This window comes from Athene cunicularia (assembly GCF_003259725.1).
Source record: "Athene cunicularia isolate RWA chromosome 4 unlocalized genomic scaffold, athCun1 chr4_part2, whole genome shotgun sequence".
In the NCBI taxonomy this organism is placed as follows: domain Eukaryota; kingdom Metazoa; phylum Chordata; class Aves; order Strigiformes; family Strigidae; genus Athene; species Athene cunicularia.
The window spans coordinates 33,069,262-33,090,798 of record NW_020799099.1 but is presented as its reverse complement, the minus strand read 5'-3'; the positions used below and the strand labels follow the sequence as shown (position 1 = coordinate 33,090,798).

General features: G+C 51.8%; 3 protein-coding genes across 5 annotated transcripts in view; all 3 read right to left on the bottom strand.

Annotated features, from left to right (window-relative positions):
• Window positions 1–21,537, bottom strand: part of LOC113479585 (AF4/FMR2 family member 1-like) — a 320,468-nt gene that overhangs the window by 16,545 nt on the left and 282,386 nt on the right. The window lies entirely within an intron of this gene.
• On the bottom strand, window positions 10,199–11,059 carry LOC113479587 (placenta-specific gene 8 protein-like). The gene is made up of 3 exons (XM_026847758.1): window positions 10,954–11,059; window positions 10,600–10,724; window positions 10,199–10,306 (listed from the first exon to the last, which is right to left on the bottom strand). The coding sequence occupies exons 1-3, from the start codon at window positions 11,057–11,059 to the stop codon at window positions 10,199–10,201; spliced, it is 339 nt and encodes a 112-aa protein (XP_026703559.1).
• LOC113479586 (placenta-specific gene 8 protein-like) lies at window positions 16,335–20,714 on the bottom strand. 3 transcript variants are annotated; one of them, XM_026847756.1, is made up of 5 exons: window positions 20,628–20,714; window positions 17,940–18,062; window positions 17,611–17,735; window positions 16,718–16,821; window positions 16,335–16,476 (listed from the first exon to the last, which is right to left on the bottom strand). In XM_026847756.1, coding segments are annotated over exons 2-5 (339 nt in total). In that variant the 5' UTR covers window positions 18,049–18,062; window positions 20,628–20,714; the 3' UTR covers window positions 16,335–16,475. The 3 variants fall into 3 exon arrangements, with proteins under 3 accessions (XP_026703557.1, XP_026703555.1, XP_026703556.1); XM_026847754.1 differs by lacking the exon at window positions 16,335–16,476 and having other exon boundaries at window positions 16,714–16,821; XM_026847755.1 differs by lacking the exons at window positions 16,335–16,476; window positions 20,628–20,714 and adding an exon at window positions 18,217–18,329 and having other exon boundaries at window positions 16,714–16,821.

The following is a 21,537-nucleotide window of genomic DNA, read 5'->3' as shown; positions in this document are numbered from 1 at the left end:
GGTTCTCTCCCTTCCCCCCCAGCAGACAACAGGAGCAGAACAAGCAAGAACATTTTTCTGCTCTGCTCCACAGCAGGTAGGATATTGCCTGTGAGCAGGCACTAGATGCAGCAGCAAATAGGTCCATTGGCTCGTAACAGCTGAGGTAATGCTCACAGGACACTGACTGACAATACTGAAGCTGCTCCTGACAACACCAGAGCCATGAAGCAGAACTTGCCTCAGAGATCATCATCAGGTCTTTTTACATCTGTCATTTTAAAAGGTGTTTTGGGAAACAAGGTTTGTGTCAGAACTCTTTAACAACCCTCCTCTTCCCTTTTCTTGACCTCAGCCTCACCTTTCTCCCTTTCCACTCACCCTTGCCAAAAAGGCAGAAAGTCTTGTTTTATAAACACAGTTAAACATATACTCCTGCTAGGGAAACCTGCCTTGGCAAATACACTTACTGTGGCTGCAGTTTAACTTGCCCTAAGTTAGGCTTGGTATTAATGTTCATTTGTATTATTTGTGTGGAGCTACTTTGGTAATCTAATACTAGACTGCACGACTGGGCTTCCAGCCCTCAGGGAGAGAGTGTCATCTATGGAGGCTAGAGCAACCTACCTACATCTTACCCTAAGGCTTCCTAAATCACTGATTTTCAAGGAACTGGCAACTTTACCTTGAACTTGGGCTTTCTGGGGGGCTTGATTTTTTTTTTTTCCTGCAGTGTTCAGGCATTTCTCATATTTTAAGAATAACTACATCTCTACTGAACTTTCTGCTTTTGTGTGTGACCTCTGATAGTGAGCAACTGAGGCACTGTTGTTGTCAGAGCAAGTATTGATTTAACTTCTGTCTCTTAAAATATGATAGATCATAACTGGAGGTGAATTCTGATTTTGAAATACCAAGAACATGCTAGATCTTTAAAATGAAGCAGATCTGGGTGATGAGGCTCTCCAGGGAAGGTACATCATGATGGAGCTGTGGGGTCCTGCTGAGCCTCGCTGGGGGCTGTGCTTCAGGGTCTTGCCTTTCAGCAGCCCAAGCCTGGGCTCTTCTGGAGTGGGGGTCTCTGGGTTGCTCCCCACCTTGCCCATCAGGCCTAGACACCATCCTGCTTTGCCCCGGGGCTGCAAGGGGGGGGGACACGGACCTTTTGGGCCAGCAGGGAAAACCTGGGGCAACTTTGAGGGGACAGAGGTGATACTCTGGGGGGAAGAAGTTGAGGTATCCTGGGACAAAATGAGCGTTTATTGTGTGAAAAGCTAATCTTAGAGGGGACATTTTGGGGGGAAAGGCAGAAGAAACTTAGAGGGGAGATAGGTGACAATCTTTAGAGAAAAGCTGAGGTACCTCAGAGAGCACAGGGCAAGCATTTTGGAGGGAAAGGGTTAGGTTTCTTAAGGGGGACAGAATTACCATTTTGGAAGGGAAAAATAGAGGTGACTAAGAGAACAGGGCAAGCCCTAGGGGAGAGCTCCATCACTGTTGAGAGTAAAATTGAGGTTACTTAGGATGGGGTAAGCATTTTTGAGGGTGACTACCTTAGGGAAGACATTGGCAGCATTTTTGTGGGAGAAGCTATGATATTGCAAAACGCTGAAGGCAGCAGAAAGGATGAAGATTTTTAGGCCATGCTGAATGAGCTTCTTGGTTTGTGTAGTTATTTTGGCTCTAGGCAAGGTCCAGGAGGGATGAAGAGGGGGTCATGTAACGGGATTTTCATGGAAAAGAAGCATCATTATAGGGACCGATCCAATTTAACAGCTGAGCTATGGTATTTTCCTTTATTTAGAGTTCTGAAGCCCAAGATGAAGATAAACTCCTGGAGATGTTGTCTCTGCAGGAAGAGAAAAGAAGGACCGCCAGCACCATCCTGTAAGTTCAGCAAGAGGTTTGCCTGCATTGAATGGGCTGGTGGTGTCACTGTTCACTTGACTCTTGCTTAGATTTTGGCTAACACAGCTCAAAGCCCGATGTATGCCAGGAGCAGCGCGACATCCCTAGGAGGTGATTTGTGAGCCTGTACACTTCCAACCTATAACAAAGGGAGCTGAGGGAGTGTTGAAATCTTTAGCTTTGGCTTAAATGGTATTTTTTTCCAAAAGGTCCTTCAACGTACGCTAGCAGATTTACCACTGTATGCCCCACGGTATAAAAACCAGGGGACAACATCAGCTAAAGTAAATGTAATAGAAAAGAGACAGCCTGTTTCCATGCAAAAGACAAAAGCAAAAAGGGGTAAGTATAAAATATTATTGAAAATGTGTTTAGATAAGGGGCACTCTCTGAGTCAGTTAAATAGGCTGCCAACTCCTCTCCCAGGACAACTGGCCACGTTTCCCTCACTAACTTCTCATGATAGGCCTCTAAGACTTGGGTCAGGTGATGGGGGTGACACCCTCAGATTTAAAGGGATAATGACTAGGGAGCCAAAGGAAGCAAGGGAAGGGAGCTTGGCGATCACCCAAATCTATCTGCACAAAACTTAGACCATGGATATGTGGGGAACTAGGCGCAAGGATTGGTGCAGTGGCAGTACTGGTAGCCACTACTCACACTGTTAAGGATTCAGGTCCCAAGATGATGGTCACAGTTAACGACTGCTACCTTACAACATCCCTCATTTGACACAGGAGCCCAAATATCGATGGTAAATAAGAACACTTACAAAGGACTACCTCCATTTAGCGAGCAGTTCCTTTCCATTTTAGGTGTTAATGGGAAAATTCACTACTCACCCACTGAGGGCCAAACTAGCTCTTTCTAATGGATAGACAGTCCGCCCAACCTTACTTTTATGTTCCCCTAATGTATTAGGTATGGATGTACTGAAGGGTCAGTCATGGATGGGGAAAATGGGAAACAGGGACACCACCCCCTTTACCTCAGTTTACCTCCTACAAATGCACCACTTGCCGTCAGCTGCTCCTTTACCCCACAGCAAGCTAGTTAACACTCCACAATACAAACTGCCTCTGAGGCTATTCATCCTGTTACTGAACTGATCAAGGAGCTGGAAGAGCAGGGAATCGTCGCCAGGTCTCATTCCCCTTTACAATGCTCCTGTATGGCCAGCGAAGAAACCAAATGGCAGCTGGCAACCGACAGTAGATTACCAAGCCGTGAACACTGTCACTGAACCGCTCACTGCAGCTGTTCCCAGTGCTAGTGACACAATTTTCCTAACGAACAAGCCTTTCCACGGTCGGCAATCACAGTGTCGCTGTGGAAGATGTCCGGTGGGTGTTCTGTGGTACTGCGGCCTCCCTCGGGAGGGTTTACGGTCAGGGACTGCGCGTTGTCACTACTGAGGTTTTACAGTCCGAGTGCGGGGGGACTGCAGTGCCTGGGGGGCGCAGGGGAGCCGGAGCCTGGCGGTACTGCAGCACCACTGGGGTTTTTACCGCCCGCGGCTGGCGCTGCTTCAGTGTCACAGCCGGGCGCACCACGAACACGCAAGAGAAGGGAACCGTGCCCCTCAGCCAACTTCCGGCAGAAATCCCGCCCCTTCCCCGCAGCCGCAGCGGCCACTGGCTACGGAAGCCAGTCCGTCGTCCCTGTACTCTGCTCTCATTGGCTAGCAGTACTGGCATTCCGGTTTACCCATAAGCGCATCAGACCCGGGAAGCTCCGCCCTATTTCCGGGTGCCGCCGTTTTGGTGTGGCCGCTCCTTTATGAGAGGGCGCCGCCATTTTGTACGAAGCGGCGGTCAAGCCTCCGTGGGAGCCGCCATCTTTTGGCCTCGTGACTGTCGTCAGCTCTGCGATTGGCTGCCCGCCCCCCCTCCCCGAACTAGGAAGCGCTCAGGCGGAAGTAGCGGCACATTTATTTACAGCAGGTACCGCGCGTGTGCGTTATATTAACGGGAATAGGGAGGTATAAACCTGTAAGATAAAAATGTATATTAGATGCCGGGCCCACTCGTGGTGGGGTTGCGGCCGCGTCCAGCGGGGCCAGCAGCACGGTCGCGGCTGCTCCCGGCCCGCTCCCGGCGCCTCCACAGGCGGGGAGAGGCCGCGGCTGCTGCTGCTCCGAGCCGGGTCACTGCTGGAGGAGTTGGGGTGCGGGGGTGGCCCTTTGGAGGAGTTGGGGGGGGCTTCTCGGGAGCCATCCTTCGCTGGGGGTTGTGGCTGCTGTGCCCCACGGTGGGATTTGGGGTGCATGGGAGATGGTGCGGGTGGTCTGAAATACTTCTTGCCCGTGCTGGTGTTACCCACAGCGACATGAGGCCAGGTTCTTCCCACAGGGAGGGTGCCACCACCCCAGTTCTGAAGCACTCCCTGAAACTGCGTGTGGGGCCCCAGGGCTGTGGGTGGGCTACAGTCCCCCCAGCGCAGTGACAACACATCAGCCATACAGCTGGAAAACAGAAGTTCAGTTTTCAGCCCCCCAAATGGAGACAGAGTGCTGCGTTTTTGTGGCTGAAAACCAGAGCAGGAGTTCTGCATTTCTGAAGCTCAGAAACTGATTAAGTCAAGTCCTGTGTTTTCAGAGCTTGAAAACAGAAATTGCCTTTTATTTTTCAGGCTGGAAAACTAAGTCCTGTGTTTCTGGGGCTCAAAAACAGGGTAAGTGCTGCATTTCTGAAGCTTAGAAAAAGATGAGTAATGCATTTTGAGGACTTGAAAACGAAGGTTTAGCTGGCAGTTTTCAGTCCCCAAAACAGAGGCTCTGGGGAACTTTAGGCAGGTAGGAGGGGAATGGGAGGGCTTTGCGGGGCAAGGTGGGCAGGGTGTGTGGATCCCCCCAGTCACATTGGTCCCTGAAGTTAGGGAGGCTGGTATGCCTCCTTCAGCCTCTAAGGTGAAAGGCACTTTTTTTCCCCAACATTACAACCACTGGAATGGTTATTAAATAAATAATATTTAGATAATGTACAATTTCAACAGTTAATATTCAGGTTATGACGATGATTGATTTACAACTTTGCCAGAAGCCCACGCTGCTTTAATTAGGTTTTAACAAGAAGGAGCAGTTACAGAGCTGTAATTAGGTGGGGCTTTAATTAGCTGCCAACAAGAAGGAAATTCTACAATGCAGAGTTGGAAGCAGCAGGAGCAACTCTTCTCCAGCCTAGGCAGTAGCTGGAGCTAAACTAACTCATCAGGGCTTCAAATAACCTGAGCTGGAACATTGACTGTCTGGAGCTGAAGTTATTTCAAGCACAAGTGTCCATCAGTCAGAGCGGTAACAAGCAGGAGCACCTCGTGTCTGGAGTGTCCAGGAGCAACAGCTAGAATTACCTGAAACTCAGAGAAGCCCAAACATCCATCTGCTGGAGCTGCAGTATAGCTGTAGTGTCTGTTAGGCAGCAGTAGAGCATCTCATATCCCAACTGTGCAGTAGCCAGAGCTGCAGTCTGGAGCAGGAGCTGAAATAACTTGGAACTTCAAATACCTGGAGCATCTCTCGTCCAGAGCATCAGTAGCTGTAGTGTCTATCTAGGCACAAGAGTCAAAGTTGTCCCCAGAAGGTCAGGTGCGAAAGAGCATCTTGCTCAAACTCCTCCACTAAGCGAGGTGCATTTCAGCACAACACAAAACAGCAGGGAGCAGCACTAGGGCTACCACTGGGTCAGACCCCAGCAGTTCTCAGTCCCCCTTCCCTGAACTCCCTTCACAGCTCCCAGCCCCCCAAATGTGAGGCATAAACTGATGGGAGGGGCTTTGTTTGGGGGGGCTGTGGGAGCTCCCTACACAGCCCTTGTGAGCCCAGACTTGCAAACTGCCATGACAGTGAGCACAGAAACCATGACAACAGTGAGCTGAGCTTCCAGCCATGGCTGCGCTGTCAAGGGGTGTCCTACACCCACGTAATGTGTCTACACAAGGTTTGAAAGTAACACGGTACCTACCTGAGGTGAACTGCTCTGCACAGATCTCCTGCACAGATGGACCCTTTCCAGGGATGCCTGGCTGACTCCTGACTCCATGATGTGGATCATCTGTGACATCATTTTAACCCAGTGCTGAGGGATCAGGTGGAGTTGAGAACACAGTCAGTGTGAGTTAATGGTTGGACTCGATGATCTTCAAGGGCTTTTGCAACCGAGATGATGCTATGATTCGACTTTTCCATTGTCCCCACTCCTGGCAACAGTTTGGCAAGTGTCATGCTGGTAACACCTCAGATAATACATACAGGTGTGCCTATAGGTGAGTGATCATACGTATGTACTTGCTTTACTCATCATGATTTGTAGTAGCTTGTAATAAATTCATTTAAACAAAGCCTCCGCATCCTTGTGTACTACAGCATCCTACAAACCTGCTGTTGCAGCCTTCACACAGCTGACGGTCATGTCACACAGGTTGTGGCAGTGACACCTGCCCAGCCAGATGAGCCTGGCCTGAGGCTCCCACAGGGACAGGGACACAGGCCCTGGGCTAACATCACCCAGCTCAGCTTGGCCCCAGAAGGACTAGCCCTGTGCCCAGAAATCACCCCCCAGAGAAGGGGGAAACCTGCCCAGGGCAGCTCCTTGTGCTGTTCCACGCTGTCCAGCCCAGGGTGAGGCACATGCGCACCCCCTCCCCACTGCAACACCCTATGTGCTGTTGCCCTGCAGAGCCCCCAGCAACACCCCACCCAGGCGAGCAGCAACAACTACCACCTGCAGTGGGGTTTTCCTCAGCAACAGCCAGATGCAGCCCTGGTCACCCGACCCCCCTGGGCTCTGCTGTGGGTGCAGCACCTCTTCCACAGTGCGACCCCTGTGCCCCCGCCAGCACAAGAGCTGCCCTCCTGACGGATGGTCAGCTGCAGGGCTGTTTGGTTGCTGCTTTATGTGCTCTCTGGACATCACCTGCAGCTCTTCTGTCCCCTGTCGGTCCTCAGATGAGGTGGGCGCTGGTGCCCCTCACCCAGGTTTGGGGCTGGCTGCTCCTGGCTCCTCACTGCACTGCCATGGCACTGCCTGCTCCCATATCCCTGTGGGGGTCAGAGCTCTGGTCCCCATCCCCACAGCCTGGCCCCTGCATGTGTTGGGGGAGATACAGCTCTGGAGGGGAAACCCTGTGATCAGGGATGGGCAAAGCCACGGGGTCCTGACAGCCCCTGTCGGGATGGGCCAAGGGGTACAAGGGCCCCAAGCGGGAATGACTGTCAGGGGACCCCATCAACCATCACAGCAGGAGGGATGGGGAGGAGTCTCGAGCCAAGGAACCAGTGCCAGGACAAGAGGGAATGGCCTCAAGCTGCACCAGGGCAGGGTCAGACTGGCTCTGAGGAAGGATTTCTTTGCAGAAGGGGTTGTTGGGCATTGGAATGGGCTGCCCAGGGCAGGGGGGGAGTCCCCATCCCTGGAGGGGTTGAAGAGTCGGGTTGACCCAGCGCTGAGGGATCTGGTGGAGTTGGGAATGGTCAGGGTGAGGTTCATGGTTGGACTGGAGGAGCTTCAAAGGTCTTTTCCAACTGAGATGATTCTGTGAAGATGGGGGCAGGAGGAGCCCCACACTGGGCTCACCTGTCATTGGAAGGGGGGACCCCAGCAGTCACAGTTGGGTGGCCTTGGAGACCTCGACCCTGGGTGCTCTTGGCTCATCCCAGAGCAGCAGGGCTGTCACTGAACTGGCCACCCCAAATCAGGCAAATCTGTGCTGCAGGGGGAGGCTCAGTCCCAGCCCCCCTGCCCCTGCTCCATGCCTGGCAGCCTGTGGGCAATAGGGATTTGAGCCCAGCCACCAGGAGCAGGCAGATGTGACCCCGTGTGCCCATGGGCCACGCACAGACCAGCACAGTGACATCTGTCCCCACAGCACATGCAACTTGTCGGCTCCCAGCTCGGGCTGTCACTATGCCACCACCATCTTCTCCTGTTGCACGTGTTTTGAGTGTGCAAACACAGGTGCATGCACTGTCAGGAAGGGCACAGCCTCATCCCTTCACACCAGGGATGTGACAGTGCTGCGGCCACTGCAGAAAAACGTCACAGGAGTTTCAGTGGGAAAAACAAGGGGGTGAGAAAGGTATTTTGAATAAAACCCACTCCTGTTCTGAAGGTTCCAGGACGGAAGCGCAGATGTGCCAGAGCCTGAGTGCCCCATGCAGTCCCAGCCCACTGCCCTCTCTGGGCCAAAAGCACCTTTTTCTGTTAAAAGCAACAAAGCTTAAATCAATCTGAGCCAGTGCTCGGCGGCTGAAGAGTGATCCCAGACCCAAAGTTACCTCTTCCTTGTTCTTTGCCATGGAATAATGGATAAACCCTCGCACCCCCAAGCCCCAGCAAGGCACAGGTTGTCTGAGCTCTTCCACCATGGTGTACTGTTACCAAAACCTGGTCAATGAAGAACTCCCTGATACTCAGTTTATTTGGTGCCAGTACATGGGGGATCGTTCCTCCTAACACACACACTCAGAGACAAAGGCACATTCTTTATAGACATTAAAATAAATAAATAATCATGTAATTTCTGAGAAGTATCCGCCCCTTTCTAGGAAATATGGATATGTTAGTACATAGTGCAAGCATACTAGAATTGGGGAAGGGTCTCTTGTGGTTGTTTTGAGGCAAAGACCTCAACTCAGTTTGCCCATATATCACAGAATCATCACGGTTGGAAAAGATCTTGAAGATCCTCCAGTCCAACCATGAACCTCACCCTGACCGTTCCCAATTCCACCAGATCCCTCAGCACTGGGTCAACCCGACTCTTCAACCCCTCCAGGGATGGGGACTCCCCCCTGCCCTGGGCAGCCCATTCCAACACCCAAAAGCCCCTTCTGCAAAGAAATCCTTCCTCAGAGCCAGCCTGACCCTGCCCTGGGCAGCTTGAGGCCATTCCCTCGGGGCCTGGCGCTGGGGCCTTGGCTCCAGAGACTCATCCCCCCTCTCTGCACCCTCCTGTCAGGGAGCATGACCATGAGGTCTCCCCTCAGCCTCCTCCAGACTAAAACCCCCAGTTCCCTCAGCCGCTCCCGATCAGACCTGTGCTTCAGACCCTGCACCAGCTCCGTTGCCCTTCTCTGGACACGCTTGAGACATTCAATGGCCTTTTTGTAGTGATGGGCCCAAAACTGAACACACTCATCGAGAAGCGGCATCACCAGTGCGGAGTACAGGGGTAAGATATGGTAACTCCCAGTTTAGATTGCTCTTCGGCATGCAGCCTCCCTTATCTTGTTTATACAGAGTTTGTACAGAGAGAGCCTATTACGGTTTGGTTTGGTCCTTGAAACACAGACTGACTTACCTTGTCTGTTTGGCATGCAGACTCCCTTACCTTGTCTTTACAAAGCTTATACAATTATACAAAGGGGCTTGTTGTTTGTATCCTAAATTGCTTAAGTTTTTGGTATAACACCTAACACCCACACCCACAGCTGTGAGGGTCTCATCCCACAGAGCAGCAGTTCCCACAGGACAGGTATGTGCCGAGTGGGACTGTGATCCCCACCATCACACTCCTGCTGCCACCTTCTGTGTCTTGGTGCTGGGGACTGTCCAGGCAGAAATGGGGACGGGTTCAGTGCTCTCAGGCACAGGGTGATGCTGTCACCAGCTCTGCACGCTGACAGCGTCCATGGAGAAGCTGAGCTGTCAGCAGCAGGTTTGGCTTTTGTTTTGTTTTGTTTTATCTTCTCACTGAAGTTTGTGGTCTGGTCTCATCTCAGTGTGGTCTGCATGAGCAAGTCCTTTATCTGATAACATCAGCATTGCTCTGACCACACAGCGTACAAAAGTACAATACTGTCCTCCGGTGCTGCAGGACACACAAAAAGAAATAACAACAAGCAGGCTGAAGGACAAACTCTGCTGTTTACTGCCGGGGGGAATCAACCACAATCGAGGCAACCCCCCCTGAGGTGTGTTTCCCACCAGCCAGAGCAGCGGCAGCTCCTGCCCACAGCAGCTTTGCGGGGCGCAGCGACGCCAGCAGCATCTGCAATGGGACAGGAGAGGAGGGTCAGGGAGCAGGGCCGTGCCTCGCCACATTATCTGCGTGTGTGTGTGTGTGTGTGTGTGTCTCCTAGTCCTGTCTCGTGGCTGGACACAGGTGGTGGGGCCTGAGCAGGTCCCCTGTCCTGCAAGAGGTTCCCAGCAACATTTTGCTGTGGGACAGGTCACCCTTTCACCTGGCCATTGCTGTTTCGGCACCACAGCAACCACAGCAACCCAGTGTCTTAAGTCAGGCGCTGGGGGAAAGGGAGACTCTGGGAACCCACTCAGCTCTGTGTGGCAGTGACTTATAAACCAGCATGCCCAGTTTACCAGAATACACCCAGCTCCTTCCTCCGGTTGATGTCTCTCTTCAGCTGGCAGAGCGCGCACATGGGGCAGCACACAAGAGAGATGAAGTCACCCAGAATGGAGCCCTGCCATGCGCGGAGCATGAATAACCCCTTCCCACGTCAGCTTTTAAGCATTCCACTTTTTCACTGTTAACAGGCCTGGGCAGCTCACCCCTGGTACCCCAGCACATCACTGCTCATGCCCAGCGAGGACTGGGATGGGGCGGTGTGCGGTGGGATTACCTCTGCCTCACATCAGGGATGCAGATGTGTCCCTGGCAACTTCCCACTGTTGTTCTTCCTCTTGGGCACCCCCTTCTCCTTCCCTGACGCACACCCCTGACCCAGTGGAGCAGGCCCCGGCGTCGGTCACTGACCGGGATGTTGTATCTGGTGTGGTAAAGCGTCCTTATGGCCACGCTGGGGCTGCACAGGCAGAACTCGTCCATGGCCCCGGCCACTTGGCACCCCAGGCAGCCGAAGCAGAAGGCTCCACAAATACCTGTGGGACAGCAAGAGACGCGCTTGGCTGAGGGGTGCAAAGAAAGAAGAAAGTGGGGAACGCCGTCTGGGGATGTAGAGCCGTGGCTCTTGACCTCAGATGAGAGCTGCTCCACTGCTGGTACCCACAAAAGTAGAGTTTGCAGCAGGGGCAATGCAGCAGGAGTGGGGAAAACAGCAGAAACGCAGCGTGAGCCAGCACCAGGAACAAGCGGTACGTATGTACTCACACACGCTGAAGTCAGAGCAGCAGTCCAGCAGCCCCGTCTGCCACTCGCCTGCCCGTGGGGCAGCTGAGAAGTGGGGCTGGACTGTGATCATGTGGTGAGAGGCCATTGCCAGCACGGGCTTGGGTCCCTCCAGGCAGTTTGTGGTCTGGAAGGAAAAGCCATCAGAGAAAGATGCTGCAGGTGTTTCCTAAGTGGATGTCCTGCTCAGGCTGCTGCATTCAACAACGGAGAGGACAGCGCAGGTCTCTGAGGGTTCCCCACTGCCAGGACACTGCCATCCCCACCACAAAGTGGAGGCACAGCTCTGCCAGGAGCTGCCACTGTCCTTCGCAGCAAAGCCCTCCCCAAAACCAGCACCCCACCAAAGGCAGCAGCATCTCATCCCCCTGCCTATGCAAGTAAAATGTCTCTGTAGAAACAGGGGTCCTTCTGCTTCAGAGCCTCAGTGCTTCAACACTTCAAGCCTGTCTTTTAACACCCAGTTCATCTTTCAGCATTACCTGCTTAAAACGGTATTTTTTGTTTGTTTGCAGTGTCCCAAAGCTACTACAGCTCAGTCCTAGCTTTCTAAAGCTCTCAGTAGTCACCTTAATCTTTGCTTTTCTCCCTGAGCATCCCAGCGTGTTTGCCTCCCCCTCTCCCTCTCCCTTCCTTCTTCACCTGCTTTCTCAGAATGCTTCAAGGCAGTGGGTTTTCCTTGGCCCTTTCCATCACTCTAAGCCCAGTCACCAGTTCTCATCCCCCCCTCCACTTGCCTGTCTATGCCAGTGCCTCATCCTCATCCTCCTCTTCCTCTGTTCCCTGGGGCCACCATAGCTCCTGGTGCCCTGCTCCTGCCCATCCTCCCCAGCGAGGGGCTGCAGCCTCTGAGAGCAGCAGAGTTCCCACTCCACAGCACCAAATCCCCAAACCTACCTGACCCACGTAACAATTCCACCTCCACCTCATCTCCACCCATGGCCCCTTTCCTCCCACTGCCCACTGCAAGGCGTGGCACCACCCTGTGCCATTCTCACTTCAGCTTTGAAGCTTTAATTAGTAAAAAAAAAATAAAATAGAGGATGCTCCTATAAGAAGTCCCATACAGACACACTCCCTGTCCAGTGCCCCAGCTCTGTTAAGCAGCATGGAGATGAGGTGCAAAGACTCCCGTGCTCTAACAGCTACGAGGGCTCCCTCCCGCTCCCAGCCCACTACACACATCCTCAGCAAAGAAATCACGAGAGGGAAAGCTGACTGAGCTTCAGGCACTGTCACGGTGGGCTGCTGCTGCTTTGCTCAGGAAGGGTCCCAGGGCAGTTCCCCGGGAAGGTCCTCTCCAGCCCCTGCGTCCCCGCACGGCCCACGGGCATTTCCGTGATGGGCATTAGGGGTGTCGAACAGAGAACCTGCAAACAGTTCGTGTCCTGCCTGCCCCTGCCCGGCTTTGTCACATTTGTCCTGCCGGGGTGATGGCTGGGGGTGCCCGCTGAGCAGCCCTCTCCTCCCTGCCCTGGAGCTCCCAGCCCTTGCGTGACAAGGGAGCACCTGAGTTTTGGAAGACTGGGAGGAGTAAAAAGAAAAACAGGGGAAGCTTTTATGTTTCGAAGCATGGGATTAATCTCTGTAATTTCTGTTAAAACGCTATAAAGTGACTGGGGTTGTTTTCCCCTCAGAATTACACATACACACAGAACTTAACAAGAATACAGTGGGATAAATATACTATGCCCAGCACTCAGATGATGCCATCAAGCACATTACCCACTTCCAACACCAGAGAGTTACGGGCTGTGGCATTGCATTTGTATTGACTCCTGTCAACAGGCAGCAAGTGGGTCAGTGGCTTTGCCAGTAGCTCCTGTGGCTCCCATTTACAGACTGGCCTGGACACAGCTCTGCTGTCAGACGCAGCCCGTTGCTCTATGGCTGGCGCTTGTCCCCTGGCACTACACGGAGAAGCAAAGGGATGTTGAATTACATCGTTAAGAGGGAAGAAAGCTTGTAAAAATTCTCTGCGTGATTTGCTCATGACTTTTTGCAGCTTTCTGCCAGCGCAGAATCGTGGCTGGGCTGACCCTATCTGAGACACCAGTATCTGCTCCCATTAGGGTGACAAGTGGCCTTGAAGGACAAACTGAGAGCAGGTGGGATTTCTCCAGTCACTGGCCCCCACCAAGAGTTAAAAAACAAGGGTATTTTCCTGCTGCTACTGAACAGGGCTGCTGCGCAGTAAAAATGCTGCTGTGCCCTCCCTGGGACAAGTCATCCGGCTGTTGGCAGGGACCTTCAGAGTAAGCACAGCAATCCCACCAGTGGGTGCAGCAGGGGCCGTGGCACCCACTGTCCCTCCCTGGACACCCCTTGCCCCTGCCATGGCTGCTTGTCCCTTCTTGTTCACGCATAATGTCCCAGGTAATTCCTGCCACATCTGCAGCCAAACACCTCATGGCACGCCAAAACAGCAGCCCCAGACTTGTCACAGGACGATTTATGACAAAGCAGGGGCCAGGAGGAGCAGGGGAGGGGACAGAACATGGCCGGGCCATGCAGCGGGGACACCAGGCAGGGACTGCATGAGGGTCCCATGCAGGGACAGGGATTCCCAGCAGCAGGGACAGCAGGGACACAGGCAGAAGCATGTATGGGAGTGGCAGCGGCAGCAGTTTTAGGGGCAGGAACTCAGCAGCCTCCTGTGCCAAAGGAGGCTCTTCCCTCACCGCCAGATAACAAGATTAGTAGCAGCACATCGTGAAAATGCAGCCGGGCGCTGCCCATCGCCACACAGAAACTGTGCCCTTTGCAGGCAGGGCTGACCATGGACTTTCTCTGCCCCTCCCCAGGTACGAGCACACCATGTCCCTGGGTGGATGAAGGCTGGAATGCAGAGCAGGCAGCGGCCCAGAGAAGTTTCCACTGCACGTTCATCTTCTAAGATGTGGCTCAGGCCCAGCACACGCAACACATCACCCCAAATGCCCCCAAGTCTACATCCATGGCACCACCAGCAGTGTTGGAACAGCTGATGGGAACAAAACGGATCCTGAGGTGCACACAGCCACATTTCACCAATAACCAAGGTCATAAAGCAGCATTTTGTTATGTATAGGCACACACATGTATGCACAAACTATGCAATGCAAAGCTGCTGTCCTTTAACACTGCTGCCCATTCTGTTGAGATGCCTGTCAGCAGCACCCAGCACATTCTGGTTCAGCTCTGATGTAGTTTTTCCAGGTAGAAAACCTCACCTCTCTTTCTGCCCCTTCCCCTTCCCCAGCAACACCGCTTCCACAGAGCAGTTTCCATAGCTTTATACCACAGCTCTTGCCCGAACAAAGCTAAGCCATACGTACCCACCGAGACGCCCTTGTCCCCAGAGACGTGTGTCCTTTTTCCTGGTTTCTTTATATGCTCTGGGTGCTCCCTAGCAAACGACCTCTGCTCCCTCTGGCTAACAGACCAGACGCCGGCTCAGGTGCTGTTTTGTGCAATTGCAGCTTGCGTTGCTGCAAGCTCGCTGCCACTTCTGGCGAGCTCCTGCTGCCAACCCCTCACCTTTCCCCACCGCAGCATCCCGCAGGCCCGGAGCCCTGATGGGACACACCACTTTCCATAGCAATTTTCAGAGAAGGGTGGTTTGCATTCGGGCTCCTGCACTACCTTAAGCTGTATGCCCCTGCGGGTGCAGCGCCTTTCCTTTGTTAAACCTCAGCATAGAATCACAGCACCATCCAGGCTGGAAAAGACCTTAAAGATCCTCCAGTCCAACCATTAACCTCACACTGACAGTTCCCGACTCCACCAGATCCCTCAGCACTGGGTCAACCCGACTCTTCAACCCCTCCAGGGATGGGGACTGCCCCCCTGCCCTGGGCAGCAAGAACTGACTGTAACTTCACTGGGTGACGCAGGCGCATGATACTTCTCTCCTTCTCTCCATATTCCTCCGCCTTTACCTCTCTTTGGTTAAAAATTAGGTTTTCTGTATTTCCAGGGATCATCCAGGTCATCTGAGGTTTAAGCAGGTGGGAGTGCTGCAGTGCAGGCCCACACACCCCTCCATCACTGGCAGAGCCTTTACCTGCTTTTTACAAGGTTTGTGGTGAAGGTGAAGGCAAAGGCGGGGTGGGGGGGAAATATCGTATTTCCCTTAGAGAGTGAAGCTAGGGGAGATCTGTAGGGATCAAAAACCATTCAGCATCCCTGGGAGAGTGATGGAGGGAGGGTGGGTGTAACCTCTGCCTTTTGGAGGGAGAGCGTGTTGCTCACAGGCAGGCTTGCTTTGCCCGGCCGTGGCCAGGAGATAGCAGGGCTGGACCACGGAGGGCACTTGGCCAACCCACAACCCAAACAAATCCGTACTCGCAGGCGGGTGGGAATTCATGCTCAGGTTCCAATAGGGGAGCGTGTCACTGCAAAACAGGAGGTGGACTAGTGCCAGGCAGCCAAAAATCCCCGTGGCTTTACATTCAGAAAGGTGAGACTGGCCAGCCAGCAGCCCTGGGTGGCCATCTGGGCCACCACAGCAGGGTCAATTTGGCACTCAGTGGCCTGCAGCCATAACCTGCCTGCTTGAAGCCCCAACTCTGCCCCAGACCACAGAATCCCAGAATCATGTCGGTTGGAAAAGCCCTTGAAGCGCCTCCAGTCCAACCATGAACCTCACCCTGACCGTTCCCAACTCCACCAGATCCCTCAGCGCTGGCTCAGCCCGACTCTTCAACCCCTCCAGGGATGGGGACTCCCCCCCTGCCCTGGGCAGCCCATTCCAACGCCCAACAGTCCCTTCTGCACAGAAATCCTTCCTCAGAGCCAGCCTGACCCTGCCCTGGGCAGCTTGAGGCCATTCCCTCGGGGCCTGGTGCTGGTTCCTTGGCTCCAGAGACTCATCCCCCCTCTCTGCACCCTCCTGTCAGGGAGCTGTAGAGGGCCAGGAGGTCTCCCCTCAGCCTCCTCTTCTCCAGACTGAACCCCCCCAGTTCCCTCAGCTGCTCCCCAGCAGACCTGTGCTCCAGACCCTGCACCAGCTCCGTTGCCCTTCTCTGGACACGCTCAAGACATTCAATGGCCTTTTTGGGGTGAGGGGCCCAAAACTGAACCCAGTCATCGAAGTGTGGCCTCACCAGTGCCGAGTACAGGGGTAAGATCCCTTCCCTGTCCCAAGCAGAAGTTGCTTTTCCAAATTTTACAACTTGGATGAGCAACACTTACTCCTCCTGTCTATTAAACATCCTTTCTAAAAGCGAGCAAATAACAAAATACTAATGAAAATTTTCCTCTGTAGTGGGCACAAGGAAATCTCAGCTGCACCAGGGGCTGCTGACACGGACAGAGTGGGAGAAGGACGGGTACTCTCAGGCAGTGCAAGAGTGACACACACACACACACACGCACAAATTCTGCTGTTTATTCATGGTATTACTCTGGGAAGGGGGAACAAAACATTATCAAGGCAAGCCCTGTGGTACGTTCCCCACCAGCCAGGGCAGAGGGCACTCCTGCCCACAGCAGCTCCACGGGGCACAGTGAGGACGGCAGCATCTGCAACAGGACAGGAGGGTCAGGGAGCAGGGCCGCGCCTCGCTGCACCGCCCATGTCCCCCCAGTCCTGCACAACGTTCCCAGCAACATTCTACCGTGGGACAGGTCATTCTTGTCACCTGTCCACAGCCATTTTCCCACTGCAGCCACCCTGTGTCCGGTGTTGGCAGGAGACTCCGCGAAGCTGCTCGGCTGCGTGCAGCAGCGGCTTTATAAACCAGCGCCAGCACGCCCAGCTTACCAGAATATGCCCAGCTCCTTCCTCCGGTTGATATCTCTCTTCAGCTGGCAAACGGAGCACGTGAGGCACCATATGGTGGTACAGAAGTCAGAGCAAATGGATCCCTGTTAGGAAGAAATGGGTTAGGGATGTAGGCTATCCAAAAGTCATGTTTTGGCCAAGAAAAGGTTAATCACATTTCATGTAGTGTGCCCTTTGTTTCCTGGCTGGCTGCAGTATCCCAAGGAGCAGACACTAAAAAGCGGGGCTGGTGAACCTCACAACAGTGGAAAGGCAGGAGGGAGTCCTTTCTGCATGCTGCAGATAGCGACTTACCTTCCAGTTTCTGCAATTAAAACTGGGGGGGAAAACACAGAGAAAGAGAATTTGTGCAAACTGGACTTGGGCCACTATGGTTTGCACTGGGGGCAGTACAAACCCCCGGTGGGAAGAAACCACCGTTTCACATAAGTACACCTTCCTCCTGCTTCTGATTACAGATGCTTATCTGTGCAACTGACAATCTGTTCTTTAGTCTGACCGCAATTCTCTCAAATCCTTCCCATTTTTCAAAGATTGGGGGTGGCATGGGGAAGCAGCAACTGAGATTCTACAAGCCACTGTGGTCGGTGGCAGCTGAATGCAGGACACATGCACCGCGTAAAGGATGCTGGGAGGGAGCTGTGACCAATTAATGCGTGTTGTTGGACACCAGCACAAGGTTCAGTGTGGCCGAGGGCATCCCAACCCCTGTCCTGTGCTCCTGGCATCATGCAGGATACAAAAGTGAAAAAAAAGGGCAAGCGGTGAGTGCTGCTGCCCTGTGCTCATCCCTGGTATGCAGAGAGAGGGGTCTCAGGGGCACCTCCTCTTTCAGCCTCGCAGCACGGTGAGGGGGCAGGTTAACCACTGACCGGGATGTTGTATCTGGTGCGGTAGAGCGTCCTCATGGCCACGCTGGTCCCGCACATGCAGCACTCATTCATGTCCCCGGCCACTTGGCAGGCGAGGCAGGGGAAGCAGAACAACCCACAGCAGCCTGGCAGGGGGAGAAACACAACGGTGGATGAGGCTCTGCCTGCCCGCCCAGCACCGCCGGCATCGGGGCAGGAACGGGGGAGGACCAAGCTGCGTGTCTATAGCTATCACACCACCAACCCAAGTGGCAGGGGTGAGAAAAATGTCCCACGAGGGCGTGGGACACTGCTGACGGCTGAAGGATGGGACTGCAGGAGGCACTCACAGACACCACAGTCGCTGCAGCAGTCCATCAGCCCGGTCTGCCACATGTTCCTCGAAGCAGCAGCCATGCCGTACTGCGGCTGGACTGTCACGACGGTTGAGACGGCCATTTCTGGTCACTTTTCTGAAAGAGACAGCAGGGGAACAGGACAGTTAGGGAAAAAAATGTGGTCAGTCTGATCCCCCAGCCGAGCTGGTTGCCACTGCTCTTCAGCAGGCAGTCTTTCACCCAGCTCCCTTGATGCCACTGGAAGTGACAAAGCATAACCACATCTTACCTGAATTAGTGTCTTTCCAAGGTTTTTGCATTTTCTGCCATTTTATCCAACCTTCAAAATAGCATCAGACCACTGACATTCCCCACTCCACCCCAGAAAGCCTTTGCTGGTGCTTAGACACAGCTGACCAATTTCCCTCACGCCAAGCAGGGCTGGGCAGTGAACCTAGGCTAAAGCCAGTGACTTGGGCATTTTGGTTGTTGAACTTGGCATATTTTACACATTTGGCACAGGTTCAAAGCATGCGGGAAGCAACTGTGCTCTCACATTTCTTTGTAACGCAGCCAGGCTCCACAGGAGAGATACCGTAGAAAACTATTATGTCCAATTTCTTGTCACAGAGAGCCAGAAAGGCAGACACTCAATGCTATGTCCAAAGTCCAAACCCGAGTCCTTGCCTTCCTGCAGTTAAAAGAGCAAGTAAATCTTAAAACCCAGTAAGCCTCATGTCTAATAAAACCAAAAGTCTCTGTGTTCCTATCTTCCCAGCAATAGTGTTACAGATTGCCATTCATTTGTTATTGATTTAAGTGGATGATTTTGGACCTTACAATGAGAAATAATCATGATTAAATAATTGAATAGAATTTTATAAGAATATTAGTTTTATTAAATTCAGAGAATAATAAGACCGCATGGGCCACAAAGTTCAATAATTATTAATCCTGAAATAATGCTTTACTTTTTTGCATGTGAAAAGGTAGAATTTTAGGTAAGATTAATAGAAATTAGAGAAAATGAACTGTAACAACCCGCCTATGTCTGCCAAGTTATGAAGAAAGCAGGTAAAAGGCAATTCCGACTGGGGGAGATCGGGACCGCTGACTCTTATTACACCCCAGATTCATTTCTAGATTCTACTGCACAGAATCGTAAATAGGTGGGAAATATAGAAATGATTTCCAGGAATTAACATGTTTATGTATGAGCACTTGATTAAAATGTATTGTTGTATTCTACATAATCTGTATGTTATATGAATTAGGTGTGCGTTGTTGGTGAGACAAGTCCCCTTCGCTGCTAATAAAGGAATGTCTGCTTATCTACATCACACTGGTGTTGATAAAGTCTTTATATCGGTTTCGGTAACAATAGAAAGAATAATTTTTGTCTAACACCACCAAATCAGTTAAAAAAGCAAGTAATCAGGCCTAATAAAACCAAAAATCTGTTTCCTGTTCCCCCAGCAATAGGAAACGTAATTTTGTGTATTTGACTAGAGAGAATTTTTGTGTAAAAGACAGCACCAAAACACTCTCAGATAACAATTCAAAGCAAGTTTTGCCTCAAGGCCAGGTACTTCTAGCTGGCCAGGTTCTTCTAGTTATGCACAAATAGAGGAAAGGGGAAGAAAAAGACAAAAAAAAAAAAAAAAAAAAAAAAAAATAAACTGCTTGCTCACATTCACCGAGACTTTTTCCTTCAAATTGGGTTGGTTTTTCTGTTTTCTTTTTAGAAATAGCAGCGTGGCAACGGCAGAGCCATGCTGCTGAGTGGACAGGCTGCTCCCCACCCAGTTTCTGAGCTCAGAAACGAAACTGAACTGAAGTGGGCCATGCTGGGCGCGGGGAGGGGAGGGGCATCCTCCCTCTCCATCCTTTGGAACAAGGATGGCTCCTCCAGAATTCCCACTGCTTGCAGCACTGGGCAGCCTGCAAGCCCGGCAGCGTCAGGGAAGTGTCCAGAGGGAAATTGTGAGCCAGAATTGCCTCGGAGTGCTTCCCTCTCCCAACCCACAGCAGATTTACCTCTGACTGGTAAATCTCACTACTTTCTCCACTTTTACAAATGCACAGTGTTCTCCGTACGAGTCTTAATCACATATCATTCTCTTCGCTGCAAACATTCATGAAGAGACTGCAACATGAAGATGCTCTTGTCACCAATAGCACACCCCGTTGAAAAGGACAGCAAATGCTCAGGGAAATCAGGCAGCAGCATATAAAAGCAACTACATCCAAGCTTCTGGCAGGACAGCAGCTACATCCAGCACATCCTCAGAGCCTACCAGAAAACACGTGCAACTAAGCAGCCTTGCTAAAAGGAATTTAGGCTTGAGCACCCATGCAGACAAAAGAGACCGATTTCAACAGAGAGCAAAGTCACAGCCAGATTCCTTTAACGCAGTGATAAATTCTGGTAGCAGGAGAAAGCAGGGAAAAAAAAACAAAAAAACAAAAAAAACCCACCAAAACCACACCTCTCCATAATCCAGTTTTTGTGCAAAGCTTTTTAAAAGCTCCCCCCCCCGCCCCCATCCCAAGTAGGATTTGCCATATATTTTGCTTTAAATTATGTGCTGAGTAGGAAAAAATTTAAAAAAAAACCCACCAAACCTCTACTTTTGCACTATTATCCCACTCTCCCAGGCTAACAAGGTTTTACTATTTTCATGATTTAAGAGAACCAACCTTGTGGTGAGCAGCCTCTGTCTGTGCAGCCTTCCTTGGCAGCTGGGACCCTGCACAGCGTGGCTCTGGGGAAGATGAAACTAAACTGAAAACTGAAAGCTCTGACTGGTATTAACTGTGGGAGGTAACTGGAGGGGGAAGTCAGGAGCTGTGCCTTCTCAGTGTAACTACGGGATTAACACACATGCAGAGCACAACTTTTTTTTTTTTTTTTTTTTTTTTCCCCCAGAATGAAATAGACTGCTTTCATCTTTTTAAAAAATGGTTGCATGCATATTGTCTTATTCACTTAACTGTGAGTGCATGTGTTTGTTGTTTGGGGGAGAAGAGCTTTGAATAATGTGCATCCTTTGGGATAGACATTTTTGCAACACTTTTTTCCCCCAGAGAAAAAGTATACTTCTTGGATTTCAGACCAGACTAAATGAAGAGCACTTCAGGGTGCCCCACTGAGCTTTTCCCTCCCCTCAAGGAAAAATTCTCTCTGCCACCTGCAACAAGTGTGCTCCCTGCTCCTTCTTTGGGGATGCATTTGGGGTTTCATTTCTGAATTAGTAAATATACCCCATGTGGAGGCTTTCTATAAAAATTAGCCTGATTCCCTAAGTGCTTGTCACAAGCCATGTAGCCCAGCTATTGTAAAATAAAATGAATCCTTACCATACATGCATCCATTCCTCTCTACGCAATACTGACTCGCGCAAACACGACTCCACAACCCCTAAGGTTATAAAGTCGGTGTGTTTATTCAGCGCTGAGGTGCACGGGGGATCGTTCCACCACAAACGTGCGCACCTCTAGTGGCACCTTGTCTTGGCTTTATGCTACAAAACATTACATATTCATAATACACCTATATATATGCATGACTTATCCCTGCTTCGTATTATAATGAGCCTGAAAGTCATCT